This window comes from Chiloscyllium plagiosum, chromosome 26, assembly GCF_004010195.1.
Source record: "Chiloscyllium plagiosum isolate BGI_BamShark_2017 chromosome 26, ASM401019v2, whole genome shotgun sequence".
Classification (NCBI taxonomy): Eukaryota; Metazoa; Chordata; class Chondrichthyes; order Orectolobiformes; family Hemiscylliidae; genus Chiloscyllium; species Chiloscyllium plagiosum.
In genome coordinates this window covers 23,052,297-23,074,231 of record NC_057735.1, presented here as the reverse complement: position 1 = coordinate 23,074,231, position 21,935 = coordinate 23,052,297, and the positions used below count along the sequence as shown (strand labels likewise).

The 21,935-nt window shown below is 40.7% G+C and overlaps 1 protein-coding gene across 1 annotated transcript in view; it reads left to right on the top strand.

The window, feature by feature from the left end:
* kif21b (kinesin family member 21B) overlaps positions 1 to 21,935 on the top strand; it is a 160,721-nt gene that overhangs the window by 96,214 nt on the left and 42,572 nt on the right. The window contains exons 9-15 of the mRNA XM_043716242.1: positions 1,099 to 1,288; positions 6,778 to 6,841; positions 8,980 to 9,198; positions 10,534 to 10,609; positions 14,219 to 14,327; positions 17,496 to 17,684; positions 20,449 to 20,648. Coding sequence (XP_043572177.1) covers positions 1,099 to 1,288; positions 6,778 to 6,841; positions 8,980 to 9,198; positions 10,534 to 10,609; positions 14,219 to 14,327; positions 17,496 to 17,684; positions 20,449 to 20,648 — 1,047 coding nt within the window. The remainder of the gene's footprint in view (positions 1 to 1,098; positions 1,289 to 6,777; positions 6,842 to 8,979; positions 9,199 to 10,533; positions 10,610 to 14,218; positions 14,328 to 17,495; positions 17,685 to 20,448; positions 20,649 to 21,935) is intronic.

The following is a 21,935-nucleotide window of genomic DNA, read 5'->3' as shown; positions in this document are numbered from 1 at the left end:
TTTTATTACTCTTACCAAAGAGAATCACCTCACACTTACTTACATTGAGCTCCATTTGCCACCTTTCTGCCCAGTTCTGCAGCTTATCTATATCCCGCTGTAACCTGCCATGTCCTTCCTTACTGTCTACAACTCCTCCGACTTTCGTATCATTCGCAAACTTGCTCACCCAACCTTCTAACCCCTCCTGCAGGTCATTTATAAAAATGACAACAGCAATGGTCCCAAAACAGATCCTTGCAGAACACTGCTAGTGACGGCACTCCAAGATGAACCTTTGCCATCAACTACTACCCTCTGTCTTCTTCCAGCCAGCCAACTCCTAATCCAAACCTCCAACTCACCCTCAATGCCATACCTCCGTATTTTTTGCAGTAGTCTACCATGGGGCTACCAATCAGCTCTGACTCATCCCTGTCACCCCATCACTGCCATATCTCGAAGACAATCCCCACCATCATAACTGCTGTGGCCTCCTACCCTACTCTAATCCATCTGGGACCCCAGCTTCCTCACATATCTGCCTCTCACTTGGTGGAAAAAGCAACTGAAAGAACTGTGGATGTTGGAAATCTGGAACTGAAACAGACATTGCTGGAAAGTCTCAGCAGGTCTGGTGGAATAAAGATCACTGGACCTGAAATGTTAACTCTGATTTCTCTCTGGAGATGCTGCCAGATATGCTGGGATTTTCCTGAAAATTCTGTTTTTGTTCCTGTCTCTCATCTACCTGATGCTCTTACCGTCTCTCAATGGCTGTGAAAGTGGCTTAAGGCCCTTTTTTAATCCTGCAATATAATACAAATTGTATGAAGCAGTGGATATTTTCACTGCCAGTTCACTTTGCTGCTTGCTGCTTTGCTGGACGAACCTGTTTCAGCTGAGGAGGGTCCCGACCAACAAATTTGCCCAGATAATTCTTTGTGTGTATTTCTTTTAATCTGATCAGGAACAAATCCAGGTTTCTAATCTTTATTGGAAGATTTGGTCCACATGTTGTTAAAATTTCCAGCACTGAAATATTCAGATTCTTTTCACGGCTTCAAGAATTAATAAGTAAACTGATATTGAAATAATTTCTGCTTGTATTTTTTTAAGGGGAAACGAGTTATCGGGGAAGATGGTTCAGAAGGTTACAATGACCTCTGCCAAGAAAATGCATTGCTACAGAAAGAAAATGACACATTGAGAATGAGAGTAAAGGCCATGCAAGAAACGATTGAAGCACTTAATAGCAGAGTGACACAGCTCTTGAGTAATGAAGCCACTCAAATAATAGCCAGTGCAGGTAAAATTAACTCATTAAATTTCACATATGCTCTGAATTCTGTTGAGATATTTTTCATTTAATAGGCAATTCTCATTTTTGCCCGGTTGTGGTAGTAAATTCGATAAACATGCAACTTATTCACTTAATCAATTTCTGGTTTTAAAGTTTCTCTTGTGTTACACAGTGGTCATCAGTTTGTTAGTTCCATGGCATTTGAATTTAAATTGAGCAAAATTAGGGCGCATGGTACTGGGGGCAAAGTACTAACTTGGATTGAAAGTTGGTTGGCTGACAGGAAACAAAGAGTAGTGATAAATGGCCCCATTTCGGAATGGCAAGCAGTGACCAGTGGGGTACCGCAGGGATCAGTGCTGGGACCGCAGCTTTTTACAATATATATTAATGATATAGAAGATGGTATTAGTAATAACGTTAGCAAATTTGCTGATGGTACTAAGCTGGGTGGCAGGGTGAAATGTGAGGAGGATGTTAGGAGATTACAGGGTGACCTGGACAGGTTAGGTAAGTGGTCAGATGCATGACAGATGCAGTTTAATGTGGATAAATGTATGGTTATCCACTTTGGTGGCAAGAACAGGAAGGCAGATTACTACCTAAATGGAATCAATTTAGGTAAAGGGGCAGTACAAAGAGATCTGGGTGTTCTTGTACACCAATCAATGAAGGTGGCGGGACTACCTTATGCTGAAAGACTGGAGCGACTGGGCTTGTATACCTTTTGAGTTTAAAAGTCTGAGAGGGGATCTGATTGAGACATATAGGATTATTAAAGGATTGGACACTCTGGCAGCAGAAAACATGTTTCCGCTGATGGGTGAGTGCCGAACCAGAGGACACAGCTTAAAAATACGGGGTAGACTATTTAGGACAGAGATGAGGAGAAACTTCTTCACCCAGAGAGTGGTGGCTGTGTGGAATGCTCTGCCCCAGAGGGCAGTGGAGGCCCAGTCTCTGGATTCATTTAAGAAAGAGTTGGATAGAGCTTTCAAGGATAGTGGAATCAAGGATTATGGAGATAAGGCAGGAACAGGATACTGACTAAGGATGACCAGCCATGATCATATTGAATGGTGGTGCAGACTCGAAGGGCAGAATGGCCTACTCCTGCACCTCTTGTCTATTGTCTATTGTCTAAAGTGATGGAATGCTTTACAATTAGAATTCTAATTTTTCAAAGTGGACTAGGTGAAGGTTTCTAGGTTACAAGTTCTCCTGATGTTATTTGCAGCATGATTTGGGAGCTAACATTTAAACTTACAGGTCACCATAATTGCTGCAAACTGAGATTGATGGCCAAGATGACATTTTTCTAATTTTATAGAAACAAGCCCCTGTGAATCATGGTCTATAAGAAAATCAAATCAAATAGTTTTAGTAAATTTATTTTATGACACTAATTGATTGCATGAATTGTGCTCAATTTCTGTGGTTTGAATAATTGGTCAATTCATTTTAATCAAATCATGGTATTTTATGATTTCCCATCTTCTGTTTCACCAGTTTTATTTCCCCTTCGAGCTGCTTTATAAAAAGGAAGCTGTTTGCTCATGATGTGATTAACTTTACTTCTATTGTTTAGGCAGATGACTGATGACTAAAAGACTTTATTTGGCTACTGCTCAGCAGTCTTTCATAGAGTCATAGAGATGTACAGCATGGAAACAGACCCTTCGGTCCATGCCGACCAGATATCCCAACCCAATCTAGTCCCACCTGCCAGCACCTGGCCCATATCCCTCCAAACCTTTCCTATTCATATACCCATCCAAGTGCCTTTTAAATGTTGCAATTGTACCAGCCTCCACCACTTCCTCTGGCAGCTCATTCCATACATGTACCACCCTCTGCGTGAAAAAGTTGCCCCTTAGGTCTCTTTTATATCTTGCCCCTCTCACCCTAAACCTATGCCCTCAAGCTCTGGACTCCCCCACCCCAGGGAAAAGATTTTGTCTATTTATCCTATCCATGCCCTCATAATTTTGTAAACCTCTATAAGGTCACCCCTCAGCCTCCAACCCTCCAGGGAAAACAGCCCCGGTCTGTTCAGCGTCTCCCTATAGCTCATATCCTCCAACCCTGGCAACATCCTTGTAAATCTTTTCAAGTTTCACAACATCTTTCCGATATGAAGGAGACCAGAATTGCATACAATATTCCAACAGTGGCCTAACCAATGTCCTGTACAGCCGCAACAGGACCTCCCAACTCCTGTACTCAATACTCTGAGCAATAAAGGAAATCATACCAAATGCCTTTTTCACTATCCTATCTACCTGTAACTCCACTTTCAAGGGGCTATGTACCTGCACGCCAAGGTCTCTTTGTTCAGCAATGCTCCCTCGGACCTCACCATTAAGTGTATAAGTCCTGCTAAGATTTGCTTTCCCAAAATACAGCACCTCGCATTTATCTGAATTAAACTCTATCTGCCACTTCTCAGCCCATTGGCCCATTTGATCAAGATTGTGTTGTAATCTGAGGTAACATTCTTCACTGTCCACTGCACCTCCAATTTTGGTGTCATCTGCAAACTTACTAACTATGCCTCTTATGCTCACATCCAAATCATTTATATAAATGATGACAAATAGTGGACCCAGCACCAATCATTGTGGCATTCCACTGGTCACAGGCCTCCAGTCTGAAAAACAACCCTCCGCCACCACCCCCTGTCTTCTACCTTTGAGCCAGTTCTGTATCCAAATGGCTAGTTCTCCCTGTATTCTGTGAGATCTAACCTTGCTAACCAGTTTCCCATGGGGAACCTTGTTGAATGCCTTACTGATGTCCATATAGATCACATCTACTTCTCTGCCCTCATCAATCCTCTTTGTTAAAGCCCTTTTCATTAAGAAGTAGAAATTACTAGTTCAGTTTTGTTGCTTGTCCTTAAAGCATACAAGTGTATTTGCATCATTACTTAAACTAACATACAATGGGTAGTTTTTAAGGGATTGAAATTTCATTTTTGACAGCTAGTTGAAGTGTACTGGAAAGAAAAACATTAAAAGTTATGATGGTGACAGACAGAGGATAGCTAACGAAATATACATAGTTTTCAACAAATATACATTCTTTGAAGCTACAAAAGCCAAACAGGAAAATGTATCATCTGTGGTTTACAACAAAAGATAAAGATTATGTTAGATCAGAGGAGGAAGCTAATGAAATCACCAAAGAAGTAGCAAGTGTAAGGAATGGGAACATTTTAGAATTCGGCAAATGAAAGCTGATAATATAAGGAGAAACAAAATATGAATGTAAGTTAGCAAAAAAATTTAAAATGTTCTGTAATACTTGTATGTATAAAGTAATACGTTAGCACAGACAAATATGAGTCTATTATGGGCAACGACAGGAGAATTTTAATGAGAAATAGGAAAGTAGCAGAGAGGTTAAACAACTTCTTTGTATGTGTCTTCAAGGAGGAAAATACAAGGAATATGAGAAATAATAGAGGTTCAAGAAACTTGTGAAAATGAGGATCTTAATGGAATTTGTACTAGTAAAGAGGTAGTACTGGACACTTTGGTGGTAGTAACAAATCCTTGGGACTTGATCTACATACCAGAGTGTTGAAAGAGGTGACCATCTTTTAAAATTCTATAGATTCTCAAATGGTGTTTGCAGATCAGAAGTTTGCAAATGTAACCCCACGACATGAAGGAGGGAGAAAGAACATAGGGAAGTACAGGCCTGTTTGCTGCACCTTAGCGTTAGAATATATTATAGAAGAAGTGACAGCTGGATACTACAAAAAATTAATCTTTTTGAATCTATGAAAGGGAAATTATGTTTCACAAATCTGTAAGAGAAATGTTACTAGCTGAGTAGATACACAAGATCAATTGTTGTGATCTTTTTGAATTTTCAGAATGCTTTTGTATAGGAATAGAGGTAAGAGACTGACATGGATTTGGATCGAAAAGTGTGGCACTGGAAAACCACAGCAGGTCAGGCAGCATCCGAGGAACAGGAGAATCGATGTTTCAGGCATAGGTCCTTCATCAGAAATGTGGTGGTGGGGTGAGGAGTGGGTGGACAGAACGGGGCTGAGAGATAAATAGATGAGGAGTGGGGCCAGGGGATGGTAGCTGGGAAGATGATAGGTAGATGCAGGTGGGGGGTGATGGTGACAGGTCGGAGGGGAGGGTGGAGTAGATAGGTAGGAAGAAAGATGGACATGTGGGACAGTCCAAGAGGGCGATGCTGAGTAGGATGATTGGAAGTGGGTTGAGGTGGGGAGAGGGGACATGAGGAAACAGGTGAAATCATTGATGCTGTGTGGTTGAAGGGTCCCAAGATGAGGCGTTCTTCCTCCAGATGTCGGTTGGCTTAGATTTGGTGGTGGAGAAACAGGATATGAATATTCTTGGAGGAGTGGGAAGGGGAGTTGAAGTGGCCGGCCACAGGGCATGTGTCTAGAGATGTTCTCTGAAAAGTTCCACAAGTTGATATCCTGTCTCCTCAATGTAGACGAAACCGCATTGAGAGCTACGATTGGTTAACAAAAAGAAATACAGCAGAGATAAATGGGTTATTCTCAGCATGGCAGGTTGCAAGAACAGTGTAATTCAAGGATTGCTACTTCGAACCCAGATTTTCGCAAATTGTATCAATGAATGTGATTTGGGAACCAAATATAATATTTCTAAGTTTGTAGATGACACAAAACTAGGTGGAAATACTGAATGGCCTTGACAGAGTGGACGTTGGGACGATGTTTCCATTGGTGGGAAAAATTACCTGAGAGCACAGCTTCAGAGTAAAGGGAAGACCTGTTAGAACGGAGATAAGGAGAAACTTCTTCAGCCAGAGAGTGGGGAATCTGCAGAACTTGTTGCCACAGAAGGATGTGGAGACTAAGTCCTTGAGTATATTTAAAACAGAGATCGATAAGTTCTTGATTGCCAAAGGGATCAAAGATTACAGGGAGAAAGCGGGAAAATGGCGTTGAAAAACCTATCAGCCATGATTGAATGGCAGAGCAGACTCAATGGGCCAAATTGCTTAATTTCTGCTCCAATGTCTATGGTCTTATGGAATGTAACCTGGATAAGTGTGAGGCAATCAACATTGGTAGGAGGAATGAAGGTGCAGTTTTTTCTTAACTTGTGGAAAATTAGGAAGAATGAAAGTCCAGAGGGATCTGGTCAACCATAAACAAATGACACTGAAAAGTGCAGCAAGCCATTAGGAAGATAAATGATATGTTGACCTTTATCACAAGAGGATTTGCGTACAGGATGTTTTAGTTGAATTAAATAGAGCCTGGGTGGGACTGCACCCACAGAGTTGCTTGCTGACTGGCCTACTCCTCTTTCTATGTTTGTAACTGCACTATCAGAGGTAATCCTGCAGTATAGGTGGTCTGTGCATGAAGCTATGTTTAAAAAATATGCACATGGATCTTCATCAAAGCAAACTTTCCACTTTGGTTCTTATTTTGCATGTCCAATAGTTCACTGTTTTATTTTTTTCTGCAGGAGATAACAATGAGGAAATAGGTGCATTAATTCAAAACTATATTCGAGAAATACAGGATCTCAGGTTAGTCCATGAACGTTAATTTCTGTATGTTGGTGTTGATTGTTCTTTCTCCCCACTATCAGTTTAATGGAAAGCATTCCAGCAGAAGAGCGTCTTTTAGGTACACTTCCACTCAGAGTTCATCACTTATCTGCTTGGCATCTCGTAACAATTTGATTGGATCTAAGTTTTGTCTTTCAAGGACTTCTCAAAAATGAAAATGTGGTTCGTGAAACTGTCAGAATTCTATCGTTCTACCTCTGGCAGCTCTGTTAAAATCATCCGCAAATTGTTAGACTGAAAGTCTCTTCATTTATTCAGATGCTAATATGAATTTATCATCCAGGCCATTCTAAATCTTTTCTTCATGATGTTTGCCCACAGGAAAAAAAAATGCCAAGGCTTCATTACTAACTGGATAACTGGAGAGGCAGTGACCTTGTAATATTGTCACTGGACTGTTAATCCAAAGACCCAGGTGATATTCTGGGGACTCTATTGAATTCAAATTCCACTGTCTGCCATGGCAGGATTCAAACCCAATATCTGGAATGAAGAGTCTAATAATGACCACGTGTGCATTGGCAATTATCAGAAAAACCCACCTTGTTCACTATTGTCGTTTTGGGAAGGAAACTGCCATCTTTACTTTGCCTGGCCTACATGTGACACCAGACAACAGCAATGTGGTTGACTCTTCAACAGCCCTCTGAGCAATTAGGGGTTGGGCAATAAATGTTAGCCAGCGATGCCATCATCTGTGAATGAATTAAAAGAAAGCTCCGTCAAGGAATTTTAACTCATTTTAAAAATATCAACTATTTATCTTTCAGATTCTATATTTTTCTTGCCTGATTTGAAATATTTGCTGTAATAATGCTGAATGGGTCACTATTATTTTTCAAACAGCAAAAACACTTCCTCCGAGGTGCACCTTGTAGTGTATATCATTGCACTAAGATAAACTGCAGGCAACCGTTATTGAACCATTTATTTACACCTCCCTCCAGACAAGGTGGTGTGATGGGGCAGAGGCTGTTATGTACCTTTGCAAAGAATACCTGGAGAGACAGACAGTAGTTTTTATTGTAGTTCATTCTGAGCAGCTCTGTGACACAGGACTCTGTGCTATGGGCTGTTACCAGAGATATCCACCAAGATAAATACCAACTGTTGCTGGAAGGGCATCAAATCAACGAGCAGCGTTGTGTTCTGAAGAAGGGTCACTGGGCCTGAAATATTACCTCTGCTTCCTCTCCACGGATGCTGCCAGGCCTGAAGAGTTTTTTCCAGCAAATTTTGTTTCATAGAATCAGAGAATCCCCACAGTGTGGAATCAGGCCATTCAGCCCATTGAATCTACACCAACCCTTTGAAGAGCATTCCACCCAGACCCACCTCATCTCTGTAACCCTGCATTTCCCACAGCTAAACCATCTGGCCTGTACATCCATGGAGAAAATGGGCAATTTAGCATCGCAATCAACCTAACTTGTGCATTTTTGAATTGTAGGAGGAAACCAGAGGAAACCACACAGACACGGGGCAAATGTGCAAACTCCACACACACACATCGTCGCATAAGGCGAGAATCAAACCGAGGTCCCTGGCCCTCTGAGGCAGCAATGCTAACCACTGAACCACCATGCTGCACCGTTTATACTGATGAATAACACTGTTTGGTTTGCCTGAAATGTGTTGGTCTTCCATTGCAAAGAGTTGCCCTCAACTACAAGTACATTCCAAGGTCCAGGGCTATGTGCTAAGGGATGCACTAAAATTTAGGGCAGATTCCATAGAAGCACAATAGGGAAATGTCGCTGCCTACAGCCTTCCAGCCAGAGTAAATGCTGGGACTAGAAATGATAAAGTCTATTTAGCTGCATGCTTAACCAGAACATAAATTATGAACATGAAGAGCATTAAAAAAAACTGGCATATCTGAGTGGAAAATAGTATATGGAGAAAAGTTTATTGCTTATGCATTTCTTATTATTTTCCACTTGTCATGTTTTGCCCTTGGGATGTCTGATATGGAATAAAAATTGTAAATGTTCAGAGTATTCCAACTGTATTGTTCTTTAGAATTTATTTTTCAGTGTGAAACATCTTCTGAAAGCCCTCTGATTTCACAGAAAAAAAAACCTATTCTGTTCCAGGACCAAACTACTGGAGAGTGAAGCAATGAATGAGTCCCTCCGACGCAACGTATCTCGATTGACGTCCAGATCCCCGTATGCAGCGGGACTGTCTCCCATGCCTTGTTCAATGTCCAGCCTAGTTGGTTCCCTGGAATCCGATACTTCTGAAATTGTTGAAATGGCAAAAAAAGACTTGGAGCTGCTCAAGAAAAGGGAAAGGATACGAAAAAGAAATAGGTAATTTTGTGCATAAATTCTACTAGGTAATGCACACATTTAATAAAGTAACAAATTCCACAGCAATATGTACAAAACGGGTGTACAGTGCTGACTGAATTCCCACCCTGGGCCTCCTGGATACCAGTAACTTGTAGGCAAAGCCTTTAAAATAGACACCATCAAATTTCAGTCCAGCATGCGTCACATTTTAGTCTGTGATACTTGGCTCCACGTTGTCCAGTTTTATTTTTTTATGATCTTTGTCCATAAAATGGCATTCACAATATAGGAGCGCATAGTTCTGATACTGAGCATGTGCCAGACAAAAGTTTAGGAGTTGAAAAATGTGGTGCTGGTAAAACACAGCAGACCAGGCAGCATCCGAGGAGCAGGAGAATTGACGTTTCGGGCATAAGCCCTTCTTCAGGAACTTTAGGAGTGCAGACATGGTCTGCTGGAATGGACAGATTTGATGGCAGTCAGTGCGTAACACCTTTCCTCTCAAACTCCCCCAAATGCAGTATTAGAAAATCTTGGGCCATGATCAGCCATTGTTTGATTCCATTTCAAAATCGTGTTTTTAAAAAGATTTTCACTGCCCACTTTAGCCGTTAAGTGGGGTAAACTGGCTTTAATTAGTGTAGACCAGCCTTCCCCAATGCTGGCCTGTGGTGATGTTGCACCTCTGCTGAGGATGTGCAGTCACTTAATATTGCATTTAGTACTAGCTGCATATGTACAACAATCATTTACATTTACAGCAGTGTGAGATATGTACTGGATAAACCTATATTGCTATCTTCCTTCTGTTGCATATAGGTTACATCCATTTTGTCCCTCTGATCTATGCCTATTTGTTGACTAGATGAGTCAGCCTTGGTGGATTCAAAATATTATAGGTTCAAGCTGGACTGCAGAGACTTGATACAATGTAGATTGACACTTCAGTGAAGTCGCGAGGGAATGCTGCACCGTCAGTGGTACAATCATCAAGTGACCGTTGTATCAAGGTCACATTTTGCTTCTCAAGTAGATGTTAAAGATTGTGCAACACTGTTCTGGCTAATTTTTACACCTGTTTAATGTATAAATAATGCTATTCTTATTCGCATTGAGATTCTACTTCTAAATCTTCTAACAGAAATGATACTTTGAAAACTAATTCTGCCTAATTTCTATTTGCTAACATGTTAACACCAGGTTTTTAAAATGCTGTAATAATTGCATTATAAAGAAAAGTCAACAAACAGAAAATCATTTGACTGAAGAAAATACAAGGCTGTAAATGTGTTAGCCACAAACTTAATTTTTTCATAATTCTTTTCCTGCTATGTATTCTCTTTTCTTTCAAAGCCCAGTGAAAGAGAAAAGAAGAGGGAATTTACAGCAAGAGAATTGGGAAGAGACAGATGACAATGAAGTGGAAGGGGTAAGGAAAGCCTAAGAATTCTTAAAGATTTACTTTAAACTGAGTTTTCTTAATACTAGTATTCTTTTTTATGTATCTTTGATAATAATTATTCTAATATTTTTGTTTTCTACATCCATATCCATTTTTGGTGGCACAAATTCAGTCAAAGTCTCTTTTTTTTATGATTTTTGAAAATGAATAATTGGGCCAACAATGGAATGGCAGATGGATCAGGCTACACTGGAGACCCTTGCCCTCCATACCTGTGCTACCGGTCTAGGTGTGCATATCTTGCTTTTACAGGAGCTGATTACATCTGGAGGCTTCTGTTACAAAACTAAACTGTATTAACTCATTTGTGTCAGTTGGCACAAATATTACTTAAATGCCAGGGTAACTTTACTGCTTCCTTAAAAGCAAATTAATTACAGTAAGCTTTAAAGGGATTGGAGTGGAAGAGTGGGAGGTTTTGCTACAATTACACATGCAATTTGTCAGGTCCTGTCTGGAGTAGTGTGTGCACTTTAGCTCTTCTTATCTAAGGAAGAACATATGGGGTGTTCTCCTATAACACAATAGTTGTGTTCCCATCCGATACCATGCTATAGAAAATCACACAATATAAGTAATGGGACCTATAGGAAATAAAGGGTTGGGGTGAACCACCAAAAGTATCAGTAAAAATTGAAACAAAACTAGTAGTTAGCTTAACACATGGTAGCACAGTCTACATAAATCTTTAAATCATATATTTTAATGAAATAAAACATTTAGAAGGAACTGTATTTCAAACCATGAGAGAATCTTGAGGAGGATTAGGCAAGAACTTTCGAAAGCTGATTGGAGGCAGATGTTCGCAGGTAAAGGGACAGCTGGAAAATGTGAAGCCTTCAGAAATGAAATAACAAGAATCCAGAGAAAGTATATTCCTGTCAGGGTGAAAGGGAAGGCTGGTAGGTATAGGGAATGCTGGATGACTAAAGAAATTGAGGGTTTGGTGAAGAAAAAGAAGGAAGCATATGGCAGGTATAGACAGGATAGATTGAGTGAATCCTTAGAAGAGTATAAAGGGAGTAGGAGTATACTTAAGAGGGAAATCAGGAGGGCAAAACGGGGACATGAGATAGCTTTGGCAAATAGAATTTACGAGAATCCAAAGGGTTTTTACAAATATATTCAGGAAAAAAGGGTAACTAGGGAGAGAATAGGGCCCTTCAAAGAACAGCAGGGTAGCCGTTGTGTGGAGCTACAGAAAATGGGGGAGATACTAAACGAATATTTTGCATCAGTATTTACTGTGGAAAAGGATATGGAAGATATAGACTGTAGGGAAATAGATGGTGACATCTTGCAAAATGTCCAGATTACAGAGGAGGAAGTGCTGCATGTCTTGAAATGGTTAAAAGTGGATAAATCCCCAGGACCTGATCAGATGTACCCGAGAACTCTGTGGGAAGCTAGAGAAGTGATTGCTGGGCCTCTTGCTGAGGTTTTTCTATCATTGATAGTCACAGGTGAGGTGCCGGAAGACTGGAGGCTGGCAAACATGATGCCACTGTTTAAGAAGGGCGGTAAAAACAAGCCAGGGAACTATAGACCGGTGAGCCTGACCTCGGTGGTGGGCAAGTTGTTGGAGGGAATCCTGAGGGACAGGATGTACATGTATTTGGAAAGGCAAGGATTGATTCGGGATAGTCAACATGGCTTTGTGCGTGGGAAATCATGTCTCACAAACTTGATTGAGTTTTTTGAAGAAGTAACAAAGAAGATTGATGAGGGCAGAGAAGTAGATGTGATCTATATGGACTTCAGTAAGGCGATCGACACAGTTCCCCATGGGAGACTGATTAGCAAAGTTAGATCTCATGGAATACAGGGAGAACTAGCCATTTGGATACAGAACTCGCTCAAAGGTAGAAGGCAGACGGTGGAGGTGGAAGGTTGTTTTTCAGACTGGAGGCCTGTGACCAGTGGAGTGCCACAAGGATAGGTGCTGGGCCCTCTACTTTTTGTCATTTACATAAATAATTTGGATGCGAGCATAAGAGGTACAGTTAGTATGTTTGCAGATGACACCAAAATTGGAGGTGTAGTGGACAGCGAAGAGGGTTACCTCAGATTACAACAGGATCTGGACCAGATGGGCCAATGGGCTGAGAAGTGGCAGATGGAGTTTAATTCAGAGCTGTACAGGACATTGGTTAGGCCACTGTTGGAATATTGCGTGCAATTCTGGTCTCCTTCCTATCGGAAAGATGTTGTGAAACTTGAAAGGGTTCAGAAAAGATTTACAAGGATGTTGCCAGGGTTGGAGGAGCTGAGCTACAGGGAGAGGCTGAACAGGCTGTGGCTGTTTTGCCTGGAGCATCAGAGGCTGAGGGGTGACCTTATAGACGGTTATAAAATTATGAGGGACATGGATAGGATAAATAGAGAAGGTCTTTTCCCTGGGGTCGGGGAGTCCAGAACTAGGTTTAGAGTGAGAAGGGAAAGATATAAAAGAGATCTAAGGGGCAACTTTTTCTCGTGTATGGAATGAGCTGCCAGAGGATGTGGTGGAGGCTGGTACAATTGCAGCATTTAAGAGACATTTGGATGGGTATATGAATAGGAAGGGTTTGGAGGGATATGGGCCGGGTGCTGGCAGTTGGGACTAGGTTGGGTTGGGATATCTGGTCGGCATGGATGGGTTGGACCGAAGGGTCTGTTTCCATGCTGTACATCTCTATGACTCTATGACAGAGTTGATGCTGAGAAAGCTTTTTCCTGTTGTGGAGAATTGAGAACATGGGTCACAGTTTCAGAATAAAGATCAAAGGCTTTTTTTAACTCACATCCCAGAGGGCTGTGTACACTCACTTCCTGAATATATTCAAGACAAGGAGCAATGCATTTTTATATATCCATGGATTTGGAGTTGGGAAGCTGGAATTGAGGTAGATGATCAGCCTTAACCTTGTATATGAGTTCTAGTATATGAGCATTGACTCTTTAAACCTGCAATTATGAAGAAACTAAAATTCTCGTGCTCCTGAAACTCTATTTCACAAACACAATTTCTGTATAATTAGGGATGTATTCTTATCTGCATTGACTACGATCAATAGTCAAACAGTAAACCACAGAGACCCACTTGATAAAGTCTCTCGTGTCTGTCCTTGTTGAACTAGCCACAGTTCAAGCATATTTTGTTGTCTTGAAGCTGGCATTATTTTCCTGCAGGCCACCTCTCTGCCTGTGAACATCATTTATTACTGAGATTTTCCAGCATTTTCTCTTTTGGTTTCATTTATTATTTGTCCTCTGCCCTGAAGCTAAATGGAACAGGGCAGTGTTTCAAAAAAAAAATGTGCTTAGAACACAGCCTAATTGAAAATCAAATTCCAAGTTAAGTTAAGACAATGTCTTAAAATCCAAATTAAGTCAGCACAAATGAAACATATTTATGTTGACAGCACCGACTCCTCCTATTTTACTCATGTTTGACATTAATTTTATTTGCTTTTTCTACGTCCTACAGAGCCCTCCGATGTCTTCTGATATATCTGACACGCTACATTAATTCAAGTACTCCCACAATGAATTTACCTGTTCTGCCAGCTACATTGTGTTCTTGTGTAATTTCAGGAGGAGGAGCATGAAGAAAGTTGCTGTGAAGATGAGGAAGGTGGAGATGATGAAGAATTTGACAGTGATGGCAGCCTTGATGAAACCGATACAGAATCAGAAGAAAAGGGTAATAATCCCAAACCATAATGGAATTTTCTGAGCTTATTAGAATTAGTTTAAGTAGGATTGAGAACAGAATCACTTCCCTACAGTGCAGAAAGAGGCCTTTCGGCCCACTGAGTCTGCACTTACCCTCCGAAGAGCATCCAACCCAGACCAACCCCCGGTTCCCAAAACCACGCATTAATCTTTAGATCGTGGGAGGAAAATGGGGCATATCAGGCGAAATCCATGCAAACAAGAGGGAGAACATGCAAATTCCACATTTACAGTCACCTGAGGCTTGGGCACGCTCTCTAACTGGGTATTCACATACCATGACCTGTTAACCACATAGGTTTTAACAACAATCAGTAAGGATGGAATTGAACCTGGGTCCCCAACGCTGTGAGGCAGCAGTGCTTATCATTGTGCCACCACACTGCCCAGAAGAATATTTAGAACATTAAAACCATACAGATTAAGCTTCAGCTAGAGTTAACCCACTGCAGTTAATAGTGCAAAATATGGTCTTCTGTTGCAACAAGAAAGCATTCTGGGATGTCCTGATATTGTAAAAATCCTTCTATAAACCTCAATCCTTTTAAAAATGAAGGGATTAAGAAGTAGCAAAATCCAACCACAGCAGCCGAGCATAGTGTTTGAGAGTAATGCAAAAGTTAAGAAGAATAATTTTTCAATATATGAGGAGTCAGAACATAAAGATAATAAGAAATTAAATGAGCTTATTGTAAATATCTGCTTGTGAAGAGTGCAATGAAACTAGACAGATTTATTATGTGGCAGGAGAAATCAAAAGTTTTAATGTAAGTAAAAATGTGTCACCATTTGACCATTAGAAATACACTTCATAATTATTGTACGGCTATGCTTATAAAACTCTGAAATATGTTTGGAGGGAAATGGGCGCTGGATTCAATATGTTACATGGTGCACATATGCTCGCTCTTCACTAGGTGTGCACATACCATTATTGGTTAACCATATGGGTTTCAACAACAATCAACAATGGTTTCACAATCATCATTCAAATTTTAACTCCAGAATGATTGAATTTGAATCCAAGTCCCCAGAGCATCATCTGGATCTTTGGATTACTATTCCAGCAGCAAAACATTATACCAGCACCATGTTGGTTAAGACATCTTCCATTCAACCTCTTCAGTGATGTGATGCACACCTTTGGACCAGTTGGGACTGGAACCCACATCCTTGCTCAGAGGGAGGAACACTATCACTTCATCACAAGAACCCTGTATGTTGATTAACTCCCTTTCTAATCATCCAGAGCACATGCTCTCAAGGCATTAGATCATGGTCTGTGAAAATGGAGGCCAGTTTGCTTTAATGAGGAGCCAGGAAGAGCAGAAATGCACTTCATACCTCCATACCCCAACTGCAGAATGCTGTAGTTACTATTTTCCACTCCCCACCCACAAATTTACTTGCTGCTGTTGTGTAAAATCCTGGTAAGTTGCAGTTTCCCGTGATGAGTGACAAGCTGCTTTTGGGGTCATAATTGGGACCCACTGCTCATCACTACAGTATTAGTGAGGTCAATGGCCTATTTTCCTATTGTCTGCCCAGTGACTTCCTTCGACAGCTGTAATGTGTATTGTACATGAATCATGCCCTAATTCAGGCAACTTCCAATTTCTAAGCTCTTAGTGAGGTTTGTATTATGAAACAATTCCTAAAATATCCTGGTCCCAAAGTTCAGTGCAGATTGAAGAAAATTTGTAAGAGAGATCCAAATCTTTAAAGTCTACGTAATTTAAATGTATATCCTCCAGTTTACTATTTGATTACAAGATAGAAAGAAGACATCAATGTAATGTTAACAAGCCCTCAAGCAAGCAAGCTTAAAGTTAATAAAGTTCATGTGGCAATGGACTGTTACTGAGGCTGATTAATGTCTGCAAAAAGAGACTTAATGAATAGCTGATTCAGAATGTGTTTCAGTGATTCTGGTTAAGTGTAGGTTTAGATGATTTAGTACATTTTTATTTGGTCCTTATGATTATCATTGTTTACCAGCATAAAAATAAAGCTGTATTAATGTTAATGGGATTTTCAATTATGTTTCTTCTGAATTAAAGAAACATTCAGATTTCCTTTCTTGGGTGTTTATCCTGCAGTCTGCTAAGGTTCACCAAGTGGTCTGTGTCAGCATAGGTTTGGTCCTGAGCTGAACATAAGGTTGTAACTTGCATCCTGTCAGTTTTTCCGGACTGTACTTTATGTGTTGAACATGGTACTCAGTAGTATTGCAAATTCTGCTTTACAAACTTGGATGAGTTCACTTTCTGAAAGTTATTGGGCAGAATCTTGTTTGGCAGTTGGGGATGGGGGGCTGCTACACCTGCTGGCTAGAGAGCTGGGCTTTTCATGAAAGCCCATTGAACCACAGACCACATAAGGCAGTGGCAAGACCAGTCTTCCCTTGGAATCAAAACTTTGGGAGCAGAAGACTTTGCTACCAAGAGCTGCCAACCCATCAAAGGCTGGCAGCTCTTGCAGAGGCTGTGGCTGCTGCCAGACTAATATTTAACAAGGTCCCAAGATCATGTGATGGCTTGGACTGGCAATATGATTGGTCAGGGGTGGTGTTTCACCTAGAGGTGACAAGTTGGCCATACAGTTTAGATGCTGTGCGTGCTGCATGGCAAAAGGTCTGCCTGAGACTGAGTTAGAGTGGTGATGGCTGAATAAGGTCTTTAGCTGCTCTTACTTTCAAGCTGAGCTGGAAAGCAGTGGAATTCATGTATGTCACCATGCTGCTACCTTTCCTGCCTCTAAGCTCAGCACCAGATGGAGCAGAAGATTCTGCCCATTATTTCTTGTCCAAATCTTTTACAGTACCATTTTGACACCTGTTCTGCACTTTAGACACTGACTGAACGTAACCAAGCATTGGAGGTGGCTGAAATGTCTGAGATGCATAATTTTCAATACATTTAGTTCAATTAACAGCTGTTAATTCTGCAGAGAGATCTCCTAAACTCAGTCTGTGCTGTCACCTGCACTTTTCATTTGGTTGGTGAGCTATCTACGTTTTGGAGATTATGTAACTATGATTCTAAAGCATTTAAGACAAGGTAGTCTTGAAATTTGGATTGTTGATTGTTAAATTGTGTTAATGGTTTGATGGATTGTTTCTTTGCTTATTTCTCAGTTAATTACCAGGCTGACCTTGCTGATATAACTTGTGAGATTGAAATCAAGCAGAAACTCATTGATGAACTCGAGAATAGCCAGCGGCGATTGCACATATTGAAACAGCAGTATGAGGAAAAACTGATCTTGCTACAGAATAAGATCCGGGACACACAGCTAGAGAGAGACCGTGTTCTCCAGAACCTTGGTATGAATTACTTTCTTTTTTACATGTAAGGATGTGCAGTTTTCACAGCTGGAAGAAGAACATTCCCAGCACTTGTGTTTTTTTTGTCCTTATATTTCCAAAATGCTATTGTCTTCAGTACATGTTGAAAATATATCTACTTTATCACTTCTGATATTTCCAGATACATGTGTTACTTCACATACAAGTGAGAGACTAATCCAATAAGTAAGAGCTGAACAAAACTGTCCTTGTACATGCCATCACTCTTCTATCCCTGCCAATCAAAAAAAATTTGGTTGTGTCTTGCAATTATTTTTGGTGGGTGAGTTAGAGTATGTATTTTCTTTTTTGCCTTAGTGACATTTAAGTTTGGATGTCTTTAAGCTTTAAATATTAATGTGCTGAGGAAATAGAGAGGAAGGAGAAATCCATAATTAATTGCGGCCTAAATTCGGACACAATCGTAATCCAGCCTCGGCATAATATTCCTTCTTAGAGGTGGATTTCCTTAGATTGCTGCTGCACTGTTCCCTCACTATAGGTATAAATTAGTTAGGTATGAGGTTTCAGGCTAGGTTACATTCTCTCATTTATTAACTGCTCACCATTTACGTTTGAGAAGACTTTCAGGAAGAGGAATTAAGGATGGCTCGTGATGAGCATTATGGTGGGCATTTGAGAATACCACTGAAACTCTGGAACTTCAAAGGATTTTATAACTTGTTTATATTTGTTTTGTCAATTTTGTTTCTTCAAGTTCCTGTCAAAAAAAACATAGTTTTGAATGTGAAAATTATTTAGAAGTATTGTTAAAGGCTTTCTGACTTGTATTTTTTAAAACGTTTTATGATTTCAAGCTGTGCATCAAAAACAAATGCCCTCCCTTCTTTTGTTCCTCTCCTTTGAGGAGGTTAATTATTAGGCCTAGTGTAGAGGCTCCAGTATAGTTAATTTTTAGTGCCTATCTGATGGTATCAATGCCATGACTCCAGATGCTAAGTGGTTTACTGGAACGAAGACTGATATTCAAAAGAGTTGTGTTTTGCTCGCTAAGCAGTATTTGTATTGTGCCATCTGCTGTACAGCTATAGGTACAGCACAGAGGAAAATATTTCAGCTGACTTGAGAACCCACTGGTAAATATTAGCTGTTTGTGCAGCCCCGTTATGGCAACAAACTCAACTCAATTGCATGCTGACATGTTGCTCTCCTACATAATTTCTAAGAATGTCACTTAGAAATTAATCAAGTTCTTTTCTTGTCAATTATTCCCCACCTTTCCCTAAATTTGCAAACATCTGATCTGCATACATTTCTTCAACAACAAAGCAAATGCGTTCTTGCTATTTGAGACCATTCTGATTCCCTTGTGTACTCGCCCTTGTCTGCCTGTTCAGTCTTTGTCTCTCAGTTCTTCAACAATGGCTGGATATTTTATGACTGAATTATCCCAGGGTCTGATGGGGATTGGGGTAGTACTTTCTTGTCTTTGGTTGTGAGCCAGTTTTCCTTTTTCAAATAAATCTAGAGTGAAAGGTAAAGTGGAACTCAACCTAGGTTTTGGAAGTTATTCCCCATTGGGAACACAGAGGCAAGTATATCCAGCATGAGCACTGAAATCATACAGTTTATAGTCTTCTTGGTACTTGGATATTTTCTTTCTGGATTGCAGAAACAATTTGTAAGCTCTTAAAACAGCCCTTCAGTAATTGTTGAGTTGGTAAAGTGATTGAAAGCCAATACTGTTATCAGTAGTTAATCAGGGCATCTGGTTTGTCTTTGTGACAATGTGGTTCAATGTAATATCTGAGTTGAGGACACTGCATTCTCAAATACCAAGACTTTCCCTGAGGTGTGACAATGACCTATTTTAGCCCTTCTTAATTTCTCCTCTTTCATCAACTTTATATTTTTCCTCCTTCTTTCCAAATTGATGTGCCTCCACATGGTGGATGAGCTGAAATCTGAAATCTTGGGTGAACTATTGTGGAGGTGATGGGAGTCTCAGCTAGTGTCTAGACAGACAGTGAGAGCCCCATGCAGCCTCATTTTGGACAGCCTGTCATGCCTTGTTTCACTCAGACACTTGAAAGGCCAGCAGTCAGCCTTCCCCCAGAAATGATGACCCCGGGGACAGAGGTCTTGCTTGCTGAGATTTTGAATGGCAGCCTCAGCAGGGAATAGTGGCTGCAGCTGCTCTGACACTCACTTGAGGCTGGATCCCAGGCCACATTTAAGTCATGGTCGGAGAGTATCACAGGATGGAAGGAGGTTTAGGTGGGAGGGATGGGGAGGGGATTCACTATCAGTGGAGACTCCTTTTCTCAATGGCATGTTCCTTGATCAGGCACTGAATGCTTTTGAATGAAGGATCCACCATGTCCGCAGGAATCAACAAACAACTATATACGTGTTTGTTTGATGTTCTCCCTGCATGAAGAATTGTCCTCCACCTGCGATTGATGGATGAGGCCCTTAAGTGTGCATTTAGCATCGACTTAAAAGTCTCATTTGGTGACAGGTTAGGGAGGCCATGTTGCCTCTGATATCATCAAGGTGGAGGTGGGAATGCCAGATGGTTTCCACCCACCACCATTTTCCTATCTGATTGAAATGGTCCCTACCACTAAATACATAGGGGCCCAGGACAGCAGTGCACCCAACAGGGATTGCAATCTTATTTTTAGCTTCACAAACACAGCATTATTGTTCAGTTCCAGATACTGGTTGAACTTTTAACTGGTGAAATTATTTGAGTTATTTGTGTGATTTATTTGCTCAGGGTCAATGGAATGCAACACAGAAGAAAAAGCCAGCAAGATTAAAGCCGACTATGAGAAAAAATTGAAGGAAATGAATCGAGAGCTGCAGAAGCTACAGTTAGCACAGAAAGAGCATGCACGCCTGCTGAAGAATCAAACTCGATATGAACGAGAGCTGAGGAAACTACAGAGTGAAGTGGCAGAAATGAGGAAAACAAAGGTATCATGCACACACATTCTTCAACTGAAATCATCTTAAACATCCAATCTACATAATTATCTTCACCTTTTAAATTGTCTGGGTGAAATCTCATCATGGGCTACAAGACTGACTGACACTGGAGGAAGAATGTAAGGGACTCTGCACTGGTAGTTGATTTTTCGGGCTGAGTGCAGAGGATGAGATGTCGGCGTTGGGGGATATCTAAGGAATGGGATCTGATAGTGGAGTTGGGTTGCTGGAGATAGTGGGGGGAGAAGGTGAAAGAGAGTTATAACTACTCAGACCGTCACCCTATTTGACCTGCCCAGGCACCCTTCAAACTCCTGTAGTCTACCTGTCCACCTCAGCACAGGATTGGGTCCTTAACATTGAGGGGTGAATGACATTCAGGAACAGTAGGAAAATAGGCAAATCTGGAGGGGTTGGACTGATAATCAAGGATGGCATTTTCAAAATTCTTGTTGATCAGGATGGAGAATCAGTTTGGGTGGAGTTGAGGAATAATGGAGGAAAGATGTCATGAACGAAAGTGATCCCGGCCCCCTTCAATTTATGACAAGCTATAGGAAAAAGAATATTCGGTCCTTATGTTAAAGGAATAGCACGGGTGATGTCAATCCTCACATCAACTGGAAAAGTCAAATTGGCAGTAGGAGTCTAGATGAGTTCAGAGAATGCTTTCAAGTTAGTTTCTAAGCAGAGCATATTCTAGAACTGACCCGAGGTCTTTATGTTGGACTTGGTTAAGTAAAAGCAAAATACTGCAGACGATTCAAACCTGAAATAAAAACAGGAAAGTCTGGCAGCCTCCTTGGAGAGAGAAACACAGTTAGCATTTTGACTGTTCTTCAGAACTTTGTATTAGACTTAGAATTGCATAATGTGACAGGACTACTGAGCAAACATAGAGGAAAGACACCCCTCGGGAGCAGTGATCATAATGTGATTGAATTTTACATCCATTTTGAAAGGGAGAAGATTGGATCTGAGACTAGTATTTTAAATATTAATTAAGGGCAACTACTTAGGACTGAAAGTTGAGCTCGCTGAAGTGTACTGGCATATTCGGCTAGGAGAATAGATCAACAGAGGCACAGTGGAAGAGATTTAAGATAGTATTACAGAACACTCACAGGTAGAATTACTTCTACTATAAAGAAAAATTATAATGGGAGGACCCATCATCTGTGTTTAACTAAAGATGTTAAGGGAAATGTGAAAATTAAGGCAAAAGCATATCACTGTAAAGATCAGGGCGAGATCACTTCATTGATCAGCATATAA